The sequence below is a fragment of the Zootoca vivipara genome, chromosome Z (assembly GCF_963506605.1).
Source record: "Zootoca vivipara chromosome Z, rZooViv1.1, whole genome shotgun sequence".
Classification (NCBI taxonomy): Eukaryota; Metazoa; Chordata; class Lepidosauria; order Squamata; family Lacertidae; genus Zootoca; species Zootoca vivipara.
The window spans coordinates 36,999,766-37,019,928 of NC_083294.1; the positions used below are offsets into that span (position 1 = coordinate 36,999,766).

The following is a 20,163-nucleotide window of genomic DNA, read 5'->3' on the forward strand; positions in this document are numbered from 1 at the left end:
TGATCAATCCACCTTTGTTCATCAGCAATGTGGAAGTCCTCTCTATCCAGATCTGCTCAGGCAGAGAAGTCTGCCTTCCTGTTTTGTTAAAAAAAACCAAAGTATCATTGCCTGCCTAACACTCAGAGCTATTGTGCTCCCTGTGGAGAGAGGTTGAGAAGTGCAATCATGTTCACGTAACACACCCGAGGCTCTCTGCAACACACCAGAACAACAGCCTTCTGAGTTGTACTAATCCCAGAAGATCAAGGGAGATTTTTGAACTGAGACGAACTACCCTACAGAAGTCTGGCTTTTGCACGGAGATTTCGTTGTTTGCAAACTCTTTTATCATTCACTGGATGCATCTGCTGTAGGGAGACATGTAAGCAGATCCCAAACTGAAATGATATTGCCAGTGTGGTCATGAGAAAAGTAGGTCAGATGTGGCTAGCGGTTGAGGAGAATCCAAGAGGTATGGATGCCGAATCGCACGGAGCATGGAGCATCAGGGTTCAGCATTGTCAAGTCGCTGCTAAGTTCCGCACCCATGCAGGCTACCCCTCCGTCAACCCTTGGAGCCCCCTGGTTCTGCCTCTTCTCCTATTCATTACTGCTACCTATTCACCTGCCTTTTCTGAGCAGGCAGTCTGTTAGGAGATGCAGAAGCATCACATCTACATGTCTTCTGCTCTCCCTTAGGACAGCTTGGCAGACTGACAAGTGAAGGAAGGGACAGTGGTTGCAACGCCAAAGAGAAAATGGGCCTGTTGAGAATATCTTGGCCAAAACTTGGAGCTGGCACTAACTGAGCAGTTCTGGGGAAATCACTTCATGTGGGACAATATTCAGACGTCTGTCAGGGCCCAATGAAAGGGGAGGACCCCTAGGTCAGGGAATGGGAGCCTCATGCCCACAGCCCTCCAGACCTCTCTTCCCCAGGCCACACACACTCCCTAGCCCAGGCATAGGCAACCTTGGCTCTCCAGATGTTTTGGAACTACAACTCCAATGATCCCTAGCTAACAGGGCCAGTGGTCAGGGATCATGGGAGTTGTAGTTCCAAAACATCTGGAGAGCCAAGGTTGCCTATGCCTGCCCTAGCCACACAGTCCCTAGCCACACCCTCCTTGGGTTTTTGTTTTGTTTTGCCTGCATAGAATTCTGATAATGCTTCTTGCTTCCCTAGATGGAAGATAGAGGTGTGTGTGTGTGTGTATGATGTCATGGACTGAATGGACACAGGAATGGTAGGAGGCACCAGTTGGGGGACCCCCAAGGGAAGATGGCTCTGAGCCTGGAGAGTGGTGGTGGGGTCAGAGGGAGAAGACCAGGAAGAGGAGGTGTTGGCAGCTGAAGGGGTAACAGGGCTTAGTGAGCTGGGAGAGGCTGTGGCAGTCCAGAATCAGAAGGAGAAGCAGAGGCTGGAGAAGGTGGGCGAAGAGGCAGAGATTAGCCAGGCTGGTGAAGAAGCCAAGGTGTCTCTCCTTCCTGCTGTGGTGAGCTCCCCTCTCGCCCTGGTCTCCCACAAACAGAAGAGGTATGAAGAGGGAGGAGCAGAGACAGGCACATTGGCAAAGTCTCATATTGCTGGGGAGGACACGGGAAAGGAGGATATCTGGGAGCTGTGGAAAGGGGGGAACTTCAGCCACTGCAACTGCCTCATAGGGGTAAAACCTACAGAAAAGAGTTGCTGTGCTCCATTGCCAGATACAGACCTTGCTAAAGCGTAAAAGTCTCCTAATCCTTACAGATTTCTTTTCTGGCCACTGTGAGAACAGGATGCTAGACTATATGGGACATTTGCCCCATCCAGCAGGCATTCTCATATATATATATATATATATATATATATATATATATATATATATATATAGAGAGAGAGAGAGAGAGAGAGAGAGAGAGAGAGAGTATATATATTTACCTGCAGCCCAAAGTAATAACCACTCTGAGAAAAACACTTTACCATGTAATTCTACTTAATGTATAATCCACAAATAACACATCAAATGCTGACCAAAGTTAATATTACCTGCCTCAGCACTAAAATGACTAAGGCTATTTCACACATATTTATGTCCCGCTGAATAAAGTGGGGCTTACTTTGGAGTAAACTACATGTATAACATAACACCATTAAGTCTACTTTCTCCTCCTGGCAGCTGAGATGATTGAACGATCGCCAGCCCAGATGAGGGTTGCTGACATGCTCACAGAAGCAGGGATGGTTCCAATTTGAGTGGAGAGGAATAGCTTTTCACACCGGGCAAGAACATTTTCATCATGAAGTCTCCAGGTGTTTTACAAAATCCTTGCTGGGTGAGACTGAGCTTGTATCATTCATCCACATTTTACCCTGGGTAAAATGTCAGGCTCCTTGAGGTTAACTACATGGTCAAACATCACTCAGCAAGTCAGCCGCAGAGCCAGAACAGAACAGGGTGGTATTGGCTTCCACTCCATTTCTTTAATTGCTCAAGAGCTTTTATATCCGGGAAGCTCTCCCTCTTGGTTAACCTAAGCCTACCTCTCTGTAATTTGAAACAATCACTTCTTGTCCTGTTTTCAGTCCATAAGGCAAAATGCTTACTCTCTTCTTCTGTCTGAGATCCCTTTAAACCTGCTAAGGTCACATCTACATAAGGATGTCAGAGAATTCCCATGAAAACAGAAACAGGAGCAATGTTCACTTGTTTGTCCAATGGCCATAACATAAATCATTCCAGTGAATACAATTGGCAATTGCTGCTGTTTATGCTTTCAGTCTATAAGCAATATGTAATTGATTAAACAGCCCCTCCCAATTTTTGCTTTCCATTATTCCACCCCATTCATTGCAATGCAATGACAAGATAACATACATAATTATTGTGCATATGGACATAACATCCGTATTGTCATACTGGATGTTGGGAGGAATAATGTAGTTTTTGGTGGAAGGCGGCAGCAATGGAAACAGTTTTGCATACAACACATACAATGCATACAACAAATACAAATATCTTTATATTCTAGATGTTACTTGGTTTAACCGTCATGGAACCCTATGCAGGATGGTGGAATTCCCAAGAATTCCTTTGGAAAGGAGTAGCCGTGACAGCTATACCAGCATAATACTAATTTTTTTCAGGTTCACCCAATTTGCAGCTGTCCTAAAGAAAATTTGAGTGAATGCTTGAAATGATGAAGTCACGTAATTGAGAATGGTCAACAGGTGACAGACCAAAGAGACACATTATGCTCAGGTTTTGGACATTCACCACAGTACTGTATATCCCAAAGTGATATTTCTTACTTTCTTTGCACATTTATGTTCCTGCATGCACATCTATGGAGCTTTGCCAGTATAGATTATAGAAATTGGGCCCTGCTTGGCTTTGTTGTCCATTCCATCATATGGTTAAGCAAAACCACAATATATGCACAAAAAGTTCAATGGAAACTTACCCCATAGACCAGCTCACCCACCATGCCATTCCACATTTTAGTGTCAGGATCCCTTGCTCCGTATTTCCCATCGGGGACAATGGACAGTTCATATTTTATCCCAACGTGCTTTGCTATTTCATAAGCTAGATCAACACAATAGCCTTCGTACTTTTCATTTCCTCCCTTTTGGTCAGGAGATTGCTTGCGCATCACGTAGGGTGCTTCCTGTGAAATGACAGGGGGTGAAAACAAAAACCAAAGTCCTTTCCCCCCAGTTTTAATATACATACATCTTCTATTAAAAATGTGTCTGGAGTCTGCAGGGTGTGTGTGAAGCAGAGACGGGCAAACCTGCAAATTTTGTTTTCTCTCAGTTTCTCATTTCCCCCCAATCTAAATTCAGTTCCCCATATTCCTACACCAGTTTGCAAATTCAATTTTTTAAAGTCCTCATGAAATTAGGGTGAATTTATTCTAAGTGCATACACATTCGTATGCAATTTTATCTAAAACACACATCATTTTATTTTTCTGACTGTATTTTTGTGTATTGTTTCCACTAATGTATGCTTCTCAATGCATGCCTTACCAAGCATACAGTTGTGTACACAACTGGAGAACTGCATTGTTCTCCAAATGCAAATAGGGTAGATCTAACTTTAAATGTGAACTGAACCAAATTTTTCTCCTCTCCCTAGTTTGCAGGTGACCATCTTCATCTGCAGCACTATCTCAGAAATGCTGGAAGTAAGCCGAAATGGAAGAGAATAAAGGGCCGTATTTGGATAATCTATTAGCTTTTACCTTGAAGAAAACCCCTTGCACACTCATCTCCCTGTAAGCAGCCATTGTTGGCCTCCGTCTGTCTCTAGAGACAGTGGAATGTGCCTCTGGGGGTGAAATCAAACTGCTGCATTAGCAGCACCAAAGTGACCTCCCTGGGGTGCAAACCTGGGCAGAATGTATGGAGGACCTGGGTTGCCCAGATGACAAGACCCGCCTCTTGGCCTTGCTGATGTTGTCCAAAAGAAAGCACAGCAGTACATTTGGCACCAGCTTGGCCGCAGGAGTTGCTGGAAGGAGGTGTACAAGGCACCACCCAACTGTCTTAGAGATTTGTGTAGGGTTTACTTCTTAGAGGGGGTGGGAAAGACTCTCCCAATGCAGACCTATGGGTCTTTTTGGCACCTCCCATACAGTACAAGGCAATGGTAAAGTGTTTGGGGCTTCTTGAGGTTAGAAAGGAGATAACTAAAGGAGAAGCATGACTGGTTTATACACTTTTGGAGAGAACAATCTTTTTCTAAGACTTCTATTTTCTAGTTACAAACCGGCTGCTCCAGAACTTACAAGGATGGTTGTGACCACGATGGTCCTGTTCTCGACAGAGGAAGTGTCATTGGAGACTGTGGGGTCTACTGCTGGCACAAACCTCTCGTATTCATTCCAGTAGCCGGCCTGTAATTGAAGAGAACACAGCCAAATTAGCACATTGCATTTCAACTGTGTTAATATTTCACCAGCCACTCCATGCAATTCGCTGGGCCACTGTGGGGATAATGACAGCCCTGCTGATTGGCACTCCTGGTGCTTTACATAAATTAGCACAAGACACACATGCAAAAAAAAATTCAAAGGGTTTTTGTTAAAGGTACAGTATTTATTTTTTAGGAGTGCTTTCCCTCTCTTTTTGATATGTCTTGCAATAAGTGTTTGTCAAGAGAACATTTCAAGATATCCATTCTTAATGTTATATGTACTTCCTCCATTCATTCAATAGGTCATCTATAGACTGGTGTGTGTGTGTGTGTGTGTCTGTCTGTCTGTCTGTCTGTCTGGTAGGATATGTACTCCAATCCACTGCTTGATGTAGGGATTCTAGAGGGCATTGCAACACATGGCTATACAGTCTCTGTTTGAAGAGCTGCAGTGAGGCAGAGCCTGCCAGCCCTCTAGCTCAGGGGTCAGCAACCTTTTCCAGCTGTGGGCTGGTCCACCGTCTCTCAGACCATGTGGTGGACCGGACTATATTTTGGAAAAAAATATGAATGAATTCCTATGCCCCACAAATAACCCAGAGATGCATCCTATATAATAATGTCCAAGTTGTCCCTGCGTCCAGTTGTCCCGTGTGTCCCTGGGGTACTGCGCATGGGCCCCAGGGACACAGGGATTGGACAGCAGAGACAACGTACACACACGCGCACATGCTCTCCCCCCCCACCCCTCTGCCAACTGCCGCTCCCGGCCGGACAAGCGCCTCAGTGTGCTTGCGCTAAAGAGCGAGGAGGAGGAGGAGGCTGCTTTAGCCCCCTTCCCCCCCCTACGACCAGCAGACCAAGGGGCTCAGTACCTTGGATGCCGGTCTGGTGGGACATGACGGCAAGCAGCCGCCAGGAACTGCCGCCTCTCAGGCCGGGGGCAAAGGCAGGAAGCGGCGCCGGGGAAAGAGAGCTGCAACTCAGCGCCTCGCTTGCCTTCGCCCCGGCGGAGGCTCCTTCGGGCCAGGCAGCGGCGCCAGGACTCGGGCCGGAGACACCGGGGAAGCGGCAGAGACACCGGGGAAGCGGCAGAGTCACCGCTGCCATGTGCAGCTGAGGAGGCGGCGGGCGTCGAGCCGAGGGGGCCGCCGGGGAGGCCGCCTCGAGCTCCGGGCTCCTTCCTTCCTCCTCCTCCTCCTCCTCCTCCAGCAGCAGCAGCAGGAGCGCGACAATGGTGGGACCCCCTCCTCCCATCTCCCGGCAGCTCCGGCCGCCCCTCGCGGCTCCTCACGGGCGTCGCCATAGCCTCTGGCTGGCTGCTGGAAGAGGAGGAGTAGGCTCGCTGGCCCTGGGATCCACCCACCGCCGCCTCCTTTCCGCCCCTTGGCTGCCTGAGCCCCGACACCTCTCCTTTTCCTAGCAGCGCCCATGGTGTCCTGGCCGAGGAGGTGGCGCCGCGGCCCCGGCTTCTGCCGAGACACGCGCTCTAGCGCCCGTTTTTAAACGGGCTGAATTCCACTAGTTTTAAATAAAAGGACACATTCTACTCATGTAAAAACACGCTGATTCCTGAACCGTCTGTGGGCCAGATTGAGAAGGCAATTGGGCCGCATCTGGCCCACGGGCTGTAGGTTGCCTACCCCTGCTTTAGCTAATTGGTTCCATTGATGAACCACTCTTACCTTGAAGGCCTGACTCCTAACAATCAACCAAAATCTCCCTTTCTGTAACTTAAGCTTTTTAGATCTAGGGCTTATCAACACTTTTCTTTTGCCCTGCTCTTTCTAGGCACAGGTCCATGCAGGGCCGGCCCTACAGCCAGGCTGGGTGGCGCAGGGCACCATGGCGCTGGCCCGCCAGGAGGGCGCCGCGAGTTGCGCCCGCCCGCTGGCCGGCCGGTCCGCCGGTCCGCCGCGCAGCTGCTCCCACGGCAACCGCGCTGTGCCCGCCCATCGCGCAGCAGCGCCTGTGGCAGCCGCGCTGCGTGCTGCACCCACCCACCCACCACACTGGGAAATGGGGCGGGAGGGTCCCGGAGGGATCCAGTGCACCACGGCGCCAGGGGCGCTTAAGACAGCCCTGGGTCCATGCTTTAAAGCTCTATGTCTGAGTGCTCTTCTTTTTTGCCCTAGAGCTTTCCCCATGAAAATCCATTATTTAAAGCTCAGTTGGAGCAAACAAGTGAAACATGTGGCAATTTAGATTTTGTGTGTGTGTGTGTGTGTGGGGGGGTTTGCTGTTTGCTCCAAAGTGGAGAAAAGGCAAGTGTGGATAAGCCCTTAGTCTGCTGCCCTGCCCCCCCCCCAACATTTTTAATAACCCTTGCTGGAAATCACAGGAGGGGAGAGTGTTCAGGTCTTGCTTGTGGGTTTCCCATGGGCATTTTGTTGGCCACTGTGATGGGTCCTGATCCGGCAGGGTCCTGATCCATACCAGACCAGTATTAAGTGGCACATGGCTTTCATCACCTGTTCACCTTAAAGGATTGCAGAGATCTACAGGTGGGGCTTTAATCTCATTTATTTTATTTCACAAATTTATAAACTGCTTTCCAGCCTAGGCCGTCAAAGTAGTGTAGAACAAGATTAAAATAAGATAAAATACAAAACCAAACACATTTCTGGATACAGTTAAAAACCATTTCTGCAAACCACAAAAGCAAGACAACAATTGATTATTTCATAAATAACAGGGTCACACTTCATGGAAAGCCTTCTCAAAGAAAAACAGCTTCAGTAGGCACCTAAGCACCACAACACTGGGTACCTGTCTAAATTCAGCTAGCAACTGAATCCAGGCGGCTAGATATTCAACCCTAAAATCCTGGGATCTAGTATAAAGTAAGTGCACCTCAGGGGCATGTGGTACAGCCATGAACCATCTGAGGAGGCCAGACACCCAGGAAATGTGAGGTAACTGATCCCACATTGTTGTCAGAGGCAGTATAGCCCTGAATATCAGTTGCTGGGAATCATAGAACCATAGTAATGTAGAGTTGGAAGGGGTCCTAAAGGTCATCTAGTCCAACCCCCCTCCAATGCAACCACAAGTGCTCTCAGATCCTGCTTTGGGGCTTCCTATAGGCACATGAGGCTCTTCTTAAGTTCTTATACGCTATTTATTGCGTTTAATGGTTTTATGCATATTATATATTGTTGTGAGATTTGTAAATTTATAAAGGAAACCTGGTATATGATGTTTTCTAAAAATAATAAACAAAATAAAAAGGAAGCCCCCATAAGTTAGAAGTCTGCTTGTCCCCAATGACTCTATTAAAATATTTCTGTTTTTTTAGCTGATATTTTCTTCTATTTTAAACTCATGGTAGAAGCAGGGCTGAGCTGGGAGAGTAAATACACATTTGCCCATGTGTGGCTTACCTTCCGTGGTCCTCCAGGTCTCATTTCATAAACATCAATTGTATAATTAGTTCTACGTCCGTAGGTGTCAAATTGGATATTTCCTGTCATTCCTTGCACTTGAACCTTAGCAATGATAAACCACAGCTTACTGTCATTGAAAGGAATAAAATGCCCACAGATCTGAAATAATCTTCCCCCAATCTACTCCTTCTTCATTTCTTCCATTGTTTCCCCCATGGTGAATTTTAGAATGTATGTTCTTTGGGGCAGGGACCTGTCTTCTTGTATTTAAATAAATACCTACATTATACACACAAAATGTCAACAAAGATTGTAGTGTAGATTTTCCAGGGAATTGTGTTCAACACATGCTGAATCATAGGAGCCAGCTTGTAGGGGAGGAGGTCCCTTCGTGTGCCCCCCTAAAATATTTGAGGGGGCTGGGGGTGCCAAATTTGATGGGTATTGCCATTAAAGTGGTTTCCGTGCACCACATGATGTGATTGATGCAGGGTGGGGCACACTTGGGCCCCCCTTGATATTTTATTCAAGTTGGCAACCCTGGTCTGAATACAGACAACCTGTTTACATGACATTGTAAGGTATCAGGTAAAATAAAGGCAATACATTTTGCATGGCAAAGCCAGGTTGTGTACTTTACAGCTGCATGCACAGTCAAACACATTTCTTGGATCCCCTAAAGATAACCTATATAGCCAAATACATTAGGATTTAGGTTGGTGTCGTCATTGCTTTTGTCCTTACCATTTTCAGTGCTCTTTCTATATCAATCCCTTGGCTCCAAGGCACAGCAGGGTTTGCTAGGCAATCTCCAGCACTACCTCTCCGGGAGACATCAACACGCTGCCTTCGGAGGTACCGGAAAGCTTCTGCTATGACTAGTATGGCATCATGGGTCAGTGCAGATGTGTACTGAAGAAGATGCAAAAGAGACAGTTTGATAAACTGCATTTTGGTAACAGCTTCAAACCCAGTTTTGCTCCCTGTGTTCATTTGTTCTTCAGCCTGGAGTAGTCACCCTAACTAGCCCACATCCCTGGAGATGTCAAACTTCATTTTGTAATTACATAATTCTTGACACAGGAGGAAGAAGGGGTTTACGTTTTCCTTCATATTCATGCTGGTCATTGACTGTAACAATAAATATTTCCTTTCCTTTCCTTTACATTCACATTTACCTTTATATTGTCGTTCGTGTCGAAAAATATTAATGGAGGCTTAACAAGAGACTAGTCCAGAACAAAATAAAACCAACAACAGCAACAATAAAGTGTCATCTGCGTATGTAGTTCTGCTGGGTTATCTTATTCCATATTAATTATGCCGATCTCAAGGAGATGTCTTCCTCCCGTAGCCCCTATTTGGGAGACCCAAATGATTCCTTCCTCTCTGTCATTCTTCACCAGCTCCTCCCAAAATTATTTTTGGTGCTTTTGGAAGTTGTGTCTACTAGCACTTTCCCTCCCCTTCCTTCTATAGTGTTTATTTATTTTACCACATCTCTCACCTTTCAATATGCAGTGGTTTTTTGTGAGGTGTTACCATCTGCTGCAATGTTATAGGGAGCTGCCTTATACTCATCCATCTACATCAGGGCATCCAGCCTGCTGCCCTCCAGTTGTCTTGGACTCCAACTCCCATCATCCAGCCAGCATGTCCAATGGTTAGGAGTGATGGGAGGTGTTGCCCACAACTTCTGGAGGGCACCATGTTGTATCTGTGCCAGCCTTCCAGGTATTTTGGGCAGGAACTCTCAGCACCTCCAGAGCAAGAGAGTGGGCAGGTGAGCATGAGAGAGAAGGTAACATGGCTTCTGGTACCTGCCATAGAGCAGCTACCAGAAGGATCGACACACATTGGAGGATCCAGTTCTGATGTGTGACATACCTGGAGAGAAAGCAAAGAGACCACTCACCTGGCAATGGACCTAGGCTGCATGCCTGGCTGCTTTGCCCCTGCTCTTGCTCAGGGGTAGAGCACTTGTTTTGCATGCAGAAGGTCCAAGGTCCAATTTCCAGAATCTGCAGATGGGGCTGGGAATGGCCCATTAGTAAAATGCTGGAGAGCTGCTGCTAGTCAGCATAGACAATACTAGCCTAGTTGGGCCAGTGCTCTGACTTGGTATAAGCAGTGCTCCCCACCCCCCCCCCAAAAAGTTTAGTGGTACTCTCATTTTCACTCAAGAAAATCACCATTTTATAGTTCAAATTGGAAAAAATAAATATAATAAATAATAATAATAATAATAATAATAATAATAATAATAATAATTTATTTATACCCCACCCATCTGGCCAGGTTCCCCCAGCCACTCTGGGCGGCTTCCAACAAAATATTAAAATATAGAAATCCATCAAACATTAAAAGCTTCCCTAAACAGGGCTGCCTTAAGATGCCTTCTAAAGGTCTGGTAATTGTTGTTCTCTTTGACCTCTGGTGGGAGGGTATTCCACAGGGTGGGTGCCACTACCGATAAGGCCCTCTGCCTGTTTTCCTGTAACTTGGCTTCTCGTAGCGAGGGAACCGCCAGAAGGCCCTCGGCGCTGGATTTCAGTGTCCGGGCAGAATGATGGGGGTGGACAAAAGTACAATGATTCACAAAATGTTTAGGGGTATGCACCCCCCCAAGAAAAAAGCACTGGGTGTACGGTAGCTCCTTATACTACTATGCCTGTTTCCTGGGTCATAGATTTGTTTTAAAACCCTCTCAGAATAGCAGGATGTTGCATAGTTGTTGTGGTGCACACTGCAGAGGCACTATCTCAAATTTTTAACTTGATGTGTGGCACAGATTTGCCAAGAAAAGTTGGTAACCACTCACGTAAAACAAAATTCAAGGCCTCATTAGGTGCAGGGTCTATTCATGACATTTTTCTGCCTATAAACCAAAGAGATGTTATATATTCTATATAACATCTCTTTCTGTCCTCTTTTTGCTTGCAGTTTTTTTCTTTTTTGTTAAACAATGAGCTAGCCAATATAGGCTGTCTGGTGTTAAATGCACAGCGACTATGAATTACATCTCTCTGGACCGTATTTTCTATTAACTCAAATATGTAGCCAGCAATAAATCTGTTTTTTTCCTTTAGGAAAACAACGAAAACACACCACTTTCACTGCTTTCTCATACGGTTCAGAATTACTGTTCTTATTGAGGTTATAAATCTGATAAACATTCCTGTTCACAGGAAGGGTAAGATCTCTAAATGATTATTATTATTTTTGCCAGTGAATTGAATTTATTTCAGAGAAAGACTTAAAAAGGAAAAGAAAACCCAACTCTTCAAAACTAGAGATTTGCTTATATTCTGAATAGATTGCTTTCTGTGGTCGGCATTCCATTTCTTTGTAGTTGAATATTCAGAGTTGACAAAATTACTGTAGCTGGAGACTCCCCATGTGATTTAGAACCCTGATTACGCAGGATTCTAAATTGTGCAGAGAACCTCTGTGGCTACCGCAGAAGCTTCTCAACGGCTAGGGAAGAGCCACTGGGCTAGGTTCCCAGCTGGTGGGTTGCTGTTGCTTTCTGGCTTGCTGAGTCATTTCACGGATGAATGAACCAGCCATGGCTTATATCCAGCTAGTCTTGCCTGACCAATGTCTATGGTGGGTGACCTAACAAACCATGATTAAACAAGGCTGTTGGATTCAGGCACCATATCATAATGTAGTTAAAACAAGTAATGGTTTGTGAGCCATCAACAACCCATGGCTTTGCTTTATGTTTGTTGGTAGACAATAAACAATAGTTAGTCTGCTGGGCTAGGTTTACACATTCAGAATAACCATAGTTTGGCTAAACAAACCATGGCTTAGCATTATGTATGAACCAGAGAAGAGGGAGAAGCAGGAACACAGAGAGAAAGAAGGATGTGTATGATTTTAATAGCATGGCTGAAGCTAATGTTGAAGGTGGGTTCTGAAAAAGTTGAAGACTACTGTGCTACAACATACCAACTCTGAGTTAAAGGCTAATATGAAAAGTAGTGGGTCGTAGTGAACCAAGTACTACTCAGAGTAGACCCAAAGGAATTAATGGGCTTAAGTTAGCCATGTCTATTAACTTCAGTGGTTCTACTATGCATAGGACTATTCTTTATTTAATTTGTATACCACCTCTTAGGGCATTTCACAGCATAAAAATACAAGATAAAAACACAGAAAATATACTAAAAACAATAACAAAAAAACCCACAAATCACTAACCCTCCTTTCCCCAACCCCATCACATATTATAGGATAAAACCCTATGGACACTGGGTGGCAACCTCTCAAAACATGAGCACGGTAAAAATTCCCTTTATCTCCTCTTTCACTTCTACTAAGCTAAATGGTGGAATGATGTCACCAAAGCCACAGCCAAACCACACATTTAAAGCACTTTAAATAATGATAGCTCCCCCCAAAGGATCCTGGGAGCGGAGGCGTAGCAAGCCCAGGTGGTACCTGGTGCAGAATTTTTTTTCACCCCCCACGCGGCTCTGGCTCTGGCTCTAGCTCTGGTGAAAAGTGAAAAACATGAATTGCAAAAAAACCCCTAGAGCTTACAGAACAAAACCGACTTCAGATATGAAACCAGAATTGAAAGAACATATAAGAACAGTGGAAAAATCTCACGCAACAGAAAAAAAGTTCCCCAGTGTGTGTGGGGGGTACCGAGTGTTACCCCTCCTCCAGGGTTGCACCTGGGGCGACCCGCCCCCATTGCCCCCCCCTGCTATGCCACTGCCTGGGAGCTACAGTTTCCTAAGGGTGCTGAGAGTTCTTAGTAGACTCCCTATTCCCTTCCTAAAGGTACCCTGGGAAGAAGAATGGCTAAACAACTCTGGGAACTTTAGCTCTGGGAGGGGAATGGGAGTCTTCTAACAACTCTCAGCAGCCTTAACAAACTACAGCTCCCATAATTCTTTTGGGGGGGCACCATGGCTGTATAAAGTGCTTTAAATGTATGGTGTGAATGTGGCCCAAGTCGAGGAAGCACTTGATCACTGCTCCCAGCAGCTACACAAACCCTATAACATTATTTTGCCCTTAAAAAGACCGCCTTTGCTTAGAAGCCCATAAAGAACTAAATATGTCCTCTCTGAATAGCTGTGTATTTCTAAGACAAATAGGCAATATCTGAGGGAATCAGGCTCCTGAGTTTTAAATTGCAACCCATTTCCATAGCACTCTAGATCAGGGGTCAGCAAACTTTTTCATCCACTGTCCCTCAGAGCTTGTGGGGGCCCAGACTATATTTTGAAAAAAAATATGAACAAATTCCTATGTCCCACAAATAACCCAGATGCATTTTAAATAAAAGCACACATTCTACTCATGTAAAAACACACCGATTCCCAGACCATCTGCGGGCCGGATTTAGAAGGTGATTGGGCCGGATCCTGGCCTTAGTTTGCCTACCCATTCTCTAGATAGTTGGTAGCCCAAATATATCTGGGAGGATATTTAATAAACTAACTAACTAACTAACTAACTAACTAACTAACTAACTAACTAACTAACAACTACCGTAACTAACTAATGCTTCTTCTGTTTCACATGTTAGTTTGTTTTTTGTTAGAGCTTCTTTTAAAAAGTTAAAAACTAGCAAATATCACAGAACATCTCCACCACACAACTGAGCATTAGAGTCGACTTTTGCTCTTACAAGAAAGGGGTTTTGTAAGAGCTGTCCAATCTATTACTATATAAAGCTCACACAGTGGTATTGTCTCCCTCGGGCCAGGCCTGCTTTAATGATCAGAAACCCAAATGCATCCTCCTTGGAATCATGCCAAGAAACAAATCAAATTTTCTATTTTATTTGTATTCTACTAACAAATGCATGAGCATGCAAAGGAAAGCCAGCGAGGGAAGAAGGAAAGAGTAGATGAAATACTGAATAAATCAACACACCAGGGCATTAGTCTCTAGCCAATTACATTTCTTAGTCCCAGACAATTGTACATTCATTTGTCAGGATGGTTTTCTAAAGGGGAGTGGCTGTCTCTTTCATAAACACTGTACAAATTTAACAAATCAGGAGTAAATCTGTGCAAATATTAGATTCAGGTAGGTAGCCGTGTTGGTCTGACATAAATAAAAAAATTAATAAAATTGTCCAGTGGCACCTTAGAGACCAATTAAGTTTGTTATGGGTATAAGCTCTCATGTAGATGCACACTTCCTCAGATGTGCAAATATTAGTTTAGTTCCTGAGCGATACCCAACAATAAGAATATTTTTTTAAAGCCAGAGGAGTACTTTTTTTGCCCCTGACCCCCAAATCAGTTATTTTTAGGCCTAAACTATAGTAAATTACACTACAGAGCTCTGATACACGACACACTGCAATGCTTTTTGCACTGGATTGGACAAGATAGCACTGTCCTGCCCCCAAGTAGGAATGGGTGAATATGTCAGTTTTGGTTTCTCTCAGTTTACAAGTCTTAAGTTCAGTGCAGTCAAACCTCTGTTCTCGAATGCCTCCATTATTTTGGCTCCCGAATGCCGAAAACCCAGAAGTAAATGCTCTGGTTTTCAAATGTTTTTTGGAACTCGAATGTCCAATGCAGCTTCCACTTGAGTGCAAGAAGCTCCTGCAACCAATCGGAAGCCATGCCTTAGTTGTTGAATGTTTCGGAAGTTGAATGGTCTTCCAGAATGGATTAAGTTCGACAACCGAGGTTTGACTATATCACATTTGCAAAAAAGCTATTGTAAAGGTTTTTAGCATTTCGTGGAAATTTCTCTCACCACACACATTTTTGTATGACATTTTACCTAATATGTACATGGTCTGTCTAACACAGTGTTCATTCAGCAGATATCAATTGGCATCAGTCAACAGGTATTGAGTTCCAAGAAGCTGCATCTCCAATACAGCTGAGAAAGGCTTCCTACCTGAGATCTCAGAGAGCAAAGTCAGTGGTACAAATTAGTGGTGAGGGAAAGAAGAGGAATTGCCACAATGGTCATGGTTTTAAAAGTGGTCACCCAATATCCATAACTTTTCATTTCGGCCTTCATAGTTCATGTGTTTTAGCATAGTAGCCTCCAACTTTTTCAGATCCGGGATCTACCCTGAGAAAGCTATAGACTCCTATTTCTTACCCATTCTGTCACTGCTCCACAACACTTACCTTTAGCGGAGAATTTTTTGCTTCAGGGAATTCTCGTTCATCAAGTCTCACCCAGCGCTGCATAAACTGCTGGACCATTGGATTGTCATTATTAATAATCTGAAATCCAGTTACATTGGCACCTCCTTGTACCACTCTTTCCAGTGAAATATCTGTAAAACCCTAGAAAGACAATAGAAATATTTTTTTTTTGTTTTGACCTGGAAACAATCTTGCAGTCTCCATCCTAAGGAGGCACATGCCAGGAACAGCTTAACCACTTTATGCTGCTGGATGTATAAACTGTTGCTTTCAAGTTGGAAGAGAGAGAATTAGAAATACATTTATTCATTTTTTTGGAATACAAAAAAATAACTGTTTTGAAATTCAGAAATGCAGTATAGATACATAAAATAAAAGAAGAGCCTGTTGGACCAAGCCAATGACCCATCTAGCCCAACATCCTCTTCTCATAGTATCCAACCAGATGTCTATTGGAAGCCTGCAAGCAGGACCTGACCACAGGAGCACTCTGTTCACCTGCGATTTCCAGCAACTGGTGTTCAGAGGCATATTGCCCGTGACAGATAAATAGAACATAGACATTGTAGCTAGTAGAAGGACCTACAATTGAAAACAGATTATCCTAAGTGGGATGCAATTATGTGTCTAAGCCTTATAAATAAGCACCACCTTATTTAAGGGACTGTTGTCTGAAAATTCTGTGTAGGTGGCACCACAGTGCAGTTTTCTCATATGACATCAAATATCCTCAAGATTGTTGGTGTGGTTGCAGTAGCAAGCCTCCCTGCAACTCACCCTTTTGAACTTGTGGGATGATCAAACCACATCTTCCCAATCTATGGAACTTCTTCTTAACATGGATGCTGGCTACAAGACAAACCTATTTGGCCCAGAAGACACTACAGAACTTAAACCTCTTGTCATAGTCTAAGGCTATGTGGACTCTGGCTATTGTAGAGAACATTTCTATGCTGTTTGGTGGGATTTCATTTCTTAAGTGTCAAATTCAAATACATACAAAACTCTCTTCCCCCACCAGATCACAAATTTTGCTTTCATTCTGTGTTTTGTTGCTTTTATTTTACTACATTATATGCTCTCTATTTATGAGGAAAATCCTACCTTTCTTTTTTTACCTCTCCTATGTTTTATAACCTTGATTATACTCTTTCCTGTTTATATTTTTTATTTTACATTAACCAGGCCCTTTTTGTGAATGGTGAGTGGGAATAATTTAATTGATCCAGATTCAGTAATCCCACATCACTTAAGATCACGCATTGCTGTATTTAGCCAACTTCTACAGTCCAGCATCTTTTGTAAGGATCTCAGCAAACAGTGTGTGCTTGCAGGCTGGCCCTACCAAGGCTGTGGCTATGGGAGGAGCAAGACCCTTTTGGGGTATTGGTGCTGCAAACACCTCCATTGCAGGCTCAGGTTGCATATATGTGAAAATGAACCATGTATCACAAAGACACCACAGTCTGTTGTGCCTCATTCCCCAAGGAAACCCTGGGTAAACGCCTGGAACCCCTGGAATCTCACACCGCTCAGAGATTAGGGTGGCGTGCAACACATGGGAAGTGGAGAGAAGACTTTCAAAACTCTCTCTCTCTCTCTCTCTGTCTGTCTGTCTCTCATGCCATAAGAAGAAAACCTTGGGAAAAACCTGTTATAAAGTATATGTTAAAAATCAGGGCTGGCCTAGTCATGAGGCAAAGTGAGGCAACCGCCTTGGGCGGCAGGATCCACAGGGGCAATAGATCTGGCCTTCAAGGAATACATCCACCATGACCACCACCGCGGTGGCAGAAACAACTGGAGCACACCTCAGCAGGGCTCCTCAAATGCTGCTTCCATAGCAGCCTGCTGACTCCCCCCCCCCAATCATTAAAGAGGAAATGGTGGGGGTTGCTTTCTGGGGTCTCCTGTCCATGATTTAGAGTGGACCCCTTTCCCTCAAGCAACAGCCTTTGATTAACACTTCAACCATCAAAGGTTGATTTGATGCCCACCTCCACCCCTGTTTCTGATGTAGAACTTTAATCCCTGCTTATTCCTGGTGTAGACCTTCACTTTCCCCTTGCTCCCTGTGGTTCATTTCAGGTGCCAAAATGGGCTGGCCCTCTTAAAAATAGACTGACACCATACCTAGTTATTTAATATATGAAATATATTAAATATATGAAATTTAATATATGAAACAAGATATATCTTACTCTCTCCACAATAAGCTTTAGATGTACTGCCTGGAATTGGACAAATGAATTGTTAAGCAGCTTGACAACTTGGCAAGATAGAATTATGGATTAACTTTGAGTCTTCGTAACAACTGTAAAATAACCAAGCACAATGTCGTACTTCTTAGCAGTGAGGTTGAAACATTATAAAGGAGATCTGGATTCTCAGTGGCATAATTTGAGATGAAATACAAATTATGAATTAGTTTCAGATTGTTAGGGCAGGGAAGCTTCAGTAAAAAGCCAAGAGGCAGTCACTGAGTACAAATGATCATGACATCCCAGTTCTAGCATTGTTCCAAAGCCACACATCAAGGGCTGGAAAATACATTCTGGCCAGGATTCAAATAGGTGCTTTAGAAATGCCTTGAGTTTTGCACATGCTCGATGGAACCTTTTTGAAATGTCCCTTAAATACAAAAGAAATTTGCCAAGATTTCAGTCTTCACTGACTTCCTATTCCCTTCTGGGCTCATTTTAAGAGAGGATAACAAGATCCTGGCTGGATCAGGCCAACAGCCCATCTAGTCCAGCATCCTGTGCTCACAGCAGCCAACCAGATGGCTGTATGAAACCTGCAAGGAGGACCAGAATGCAACAACCTCCTCTCCTGTGGTTTCCAGCAACTGGTGTTCAGAAGCACACTTCTTCTGACTGTGGAGAGAGAGTTTAGACATTATGGTCAGTAGCCATTGAGGGCTTATCTGCCATGAATTTGTCTTTTTAAAAAAATATAAAAAGTCCTCTAAGTTGGTGACCATCACTGCCTCGGGCAAAAGGGTGAATTCCATAGTTAACTACTGTGCGTGCTATATAAAGAAGTACTTCAATTCTCATAGTGGTTTGTCAATCCCTCTTCGTGGGGAACTCTGGAGATGGTAGCTTTGTGAGGGGAAAAGGGACATCCAAACAATTCTCAGCCCCTCTAACAACCTACAGTTCCCAGGATTATTTGGGGGAAGCTCACTCTTTAAAGTGGTATAATGATGCTTTTAATGTATAGTGCAGCTGAGGCCCTAGTCACCCACCTCTAGACCTATTCCACTTTGTCATTGTCTTGTGAACTGGACAGAGGGCTCCAGATACAGCCTGAATTGCTTAGGGTTGAGTGTAAGGATTGCTTCTTGTGATCTGGATAGGATGTCTTCATCAGAAGCAGCTCACTGGATGGGGAAGGGCTGCTAAGCTAGCTTCCTGGCTGGTGTACCACTCTTGCTTTTATTCTAAAGAGTGAGGTGGTTTGAAACATTAATCCTGGGAATATGGAACTAGTTGCACACAATTCATCAGATTCTAGTGACCATCCTTCAGTTTGCTTGGGCAATTAGGAATGGCATGACTTAAAGGTCACTATGTTATTTCCTGCAGTCATGCTAAATCTCCTACATTGATAGATAAATAGATAGAGAGAGAGGGAGGGAGAGAGAGACAGAAGGTCTTACCAGATTAGCAAGCATGTAGTGATAACTTCTGGAATGTTTACTAAGGGTTGCAACCTGTATAAGGGATAAAGAAAGGGAAAAAAGACACATTATTTAGCTGCAGGAAATTCCACATGAATAAAAAGGCAAGCATAAGGTGATGTTGACTTTGAGGCACACGTGCAAGGATTTCTGTGGTGACCTCTGCTATTCACATTGCCTTCCACGCAGGGAAGTGCTGCACAAAAACTCACAAGAAAGGACTTCTCCCATGAAAATTCTGTTTTTGAAATGAATGGAACCTTGTGCTGGAATGTATCTGATGGTAGATTTTCTACTTTGTGATCATGGGTGCCTATTCCCCAGGTCATGTTAGCCTTGCACAGATACTGAGAATGGTGAGGATTCCTTGACTGGGTATAGAACACATTGTTCATGTAAGCAACATATTAATCTCTGTCTAGTCTTGCATAGATCTCTGCTTGGAACTGCTGACTGCAAAAGAAACACGGAGTCTACAGATCTTTGGGGTGGTGGTGGTGGTGGTGGTGGTAGGAACACCTTAATGTGAATCCTGCATAGGAACATACTGAATCAAACCACTGGTCTACCCACCACTGTATTATCCACAATGACTAGCAGTGGCTCTCCAATGGTTCAGAAAGAGTTATCTCCTAGCCTTCACTAGAGATGATAGGATTGAACTTGTGACCATCTGCATGCAACTGAACAATGGCCGCTCCCCAGCTTTTGTCCAAGTGACACTTCTCACTTTCCTCCCCAAGATGGAAGCTCAACAAGCTCTCTTGGCAACCTATACTTAGGGCAACTTCACAAATGAACATCCATTGCTTGGTGACAGTGGCATCTAAGTGTTGACTTGTATCTACAGAACAGGCAAAAGACCACAGAGAAGGCTTCCATATCTCCTTGAGCCACACTGGGAACTCCTGGGAACCTTGGAAGTTCTTGGTGCAGAACAACACAATGACTCAAGATATGTGGTTAGGTTTCTATGGAGAAATCTCCCTGAGTTGTTAAGGAATGAGGCATGTGTTGTTAAGTACTTTAAACAAAGCTGTTCATCTTTTCCAGAGTTT

The 20,163-nt window shown here is 44.3% G+C and overlaps 1 protein-coding gene across 2 annotated transcripts in view; it reads right to left on the minus strand.

Annotated features, from left to right (window-relative positions):
* The window catches only part of GRIA3 (glutamate ionotropic receptor AMPA type subunit 3), a 194,744-nt gene that overhangs the window by 68,937 nt on the left and 105,644 nt on the right, over nucleotides 1-20,163 (minus strand). The window contains exons 5-10 of one of the 2 annotated variants that reach the window (XM_035112435.2): nucleotides 19,085-19,138; nucleotides 15,400-15,561; nucleotides 9,017-9,184; nucleotides 8,270-8,374; nucleotides 4,759-4,866; nucleotides 3,427-3,633 (exon numbers count right to left, since the gene is read on the minus strand). In XM_035112435.2, the coding sequence (XP_034968326.1) occupies nucleotides 3,427-3,633; nucleotides 4,759-4,866; nucleotides 8,270-8,374; nucleotides 9,017-9,184; nucleotides 15,400-15,561; nucleotides 19,085-19,138 (804 nt within the window). The remainder of the gene's footprint in view (nucleotides 1-3,426; nucleotides 3,634-4,758; nucleotides 4,867-8,269; nucleotides 8,375-9,016; nucleotides 9,185-15,399; nucleotides 15,562-19,084; nucleotides 19,139-20,163) is intronic. The other variant, XM_035112434.2, reaches the window with a different exon arrangement.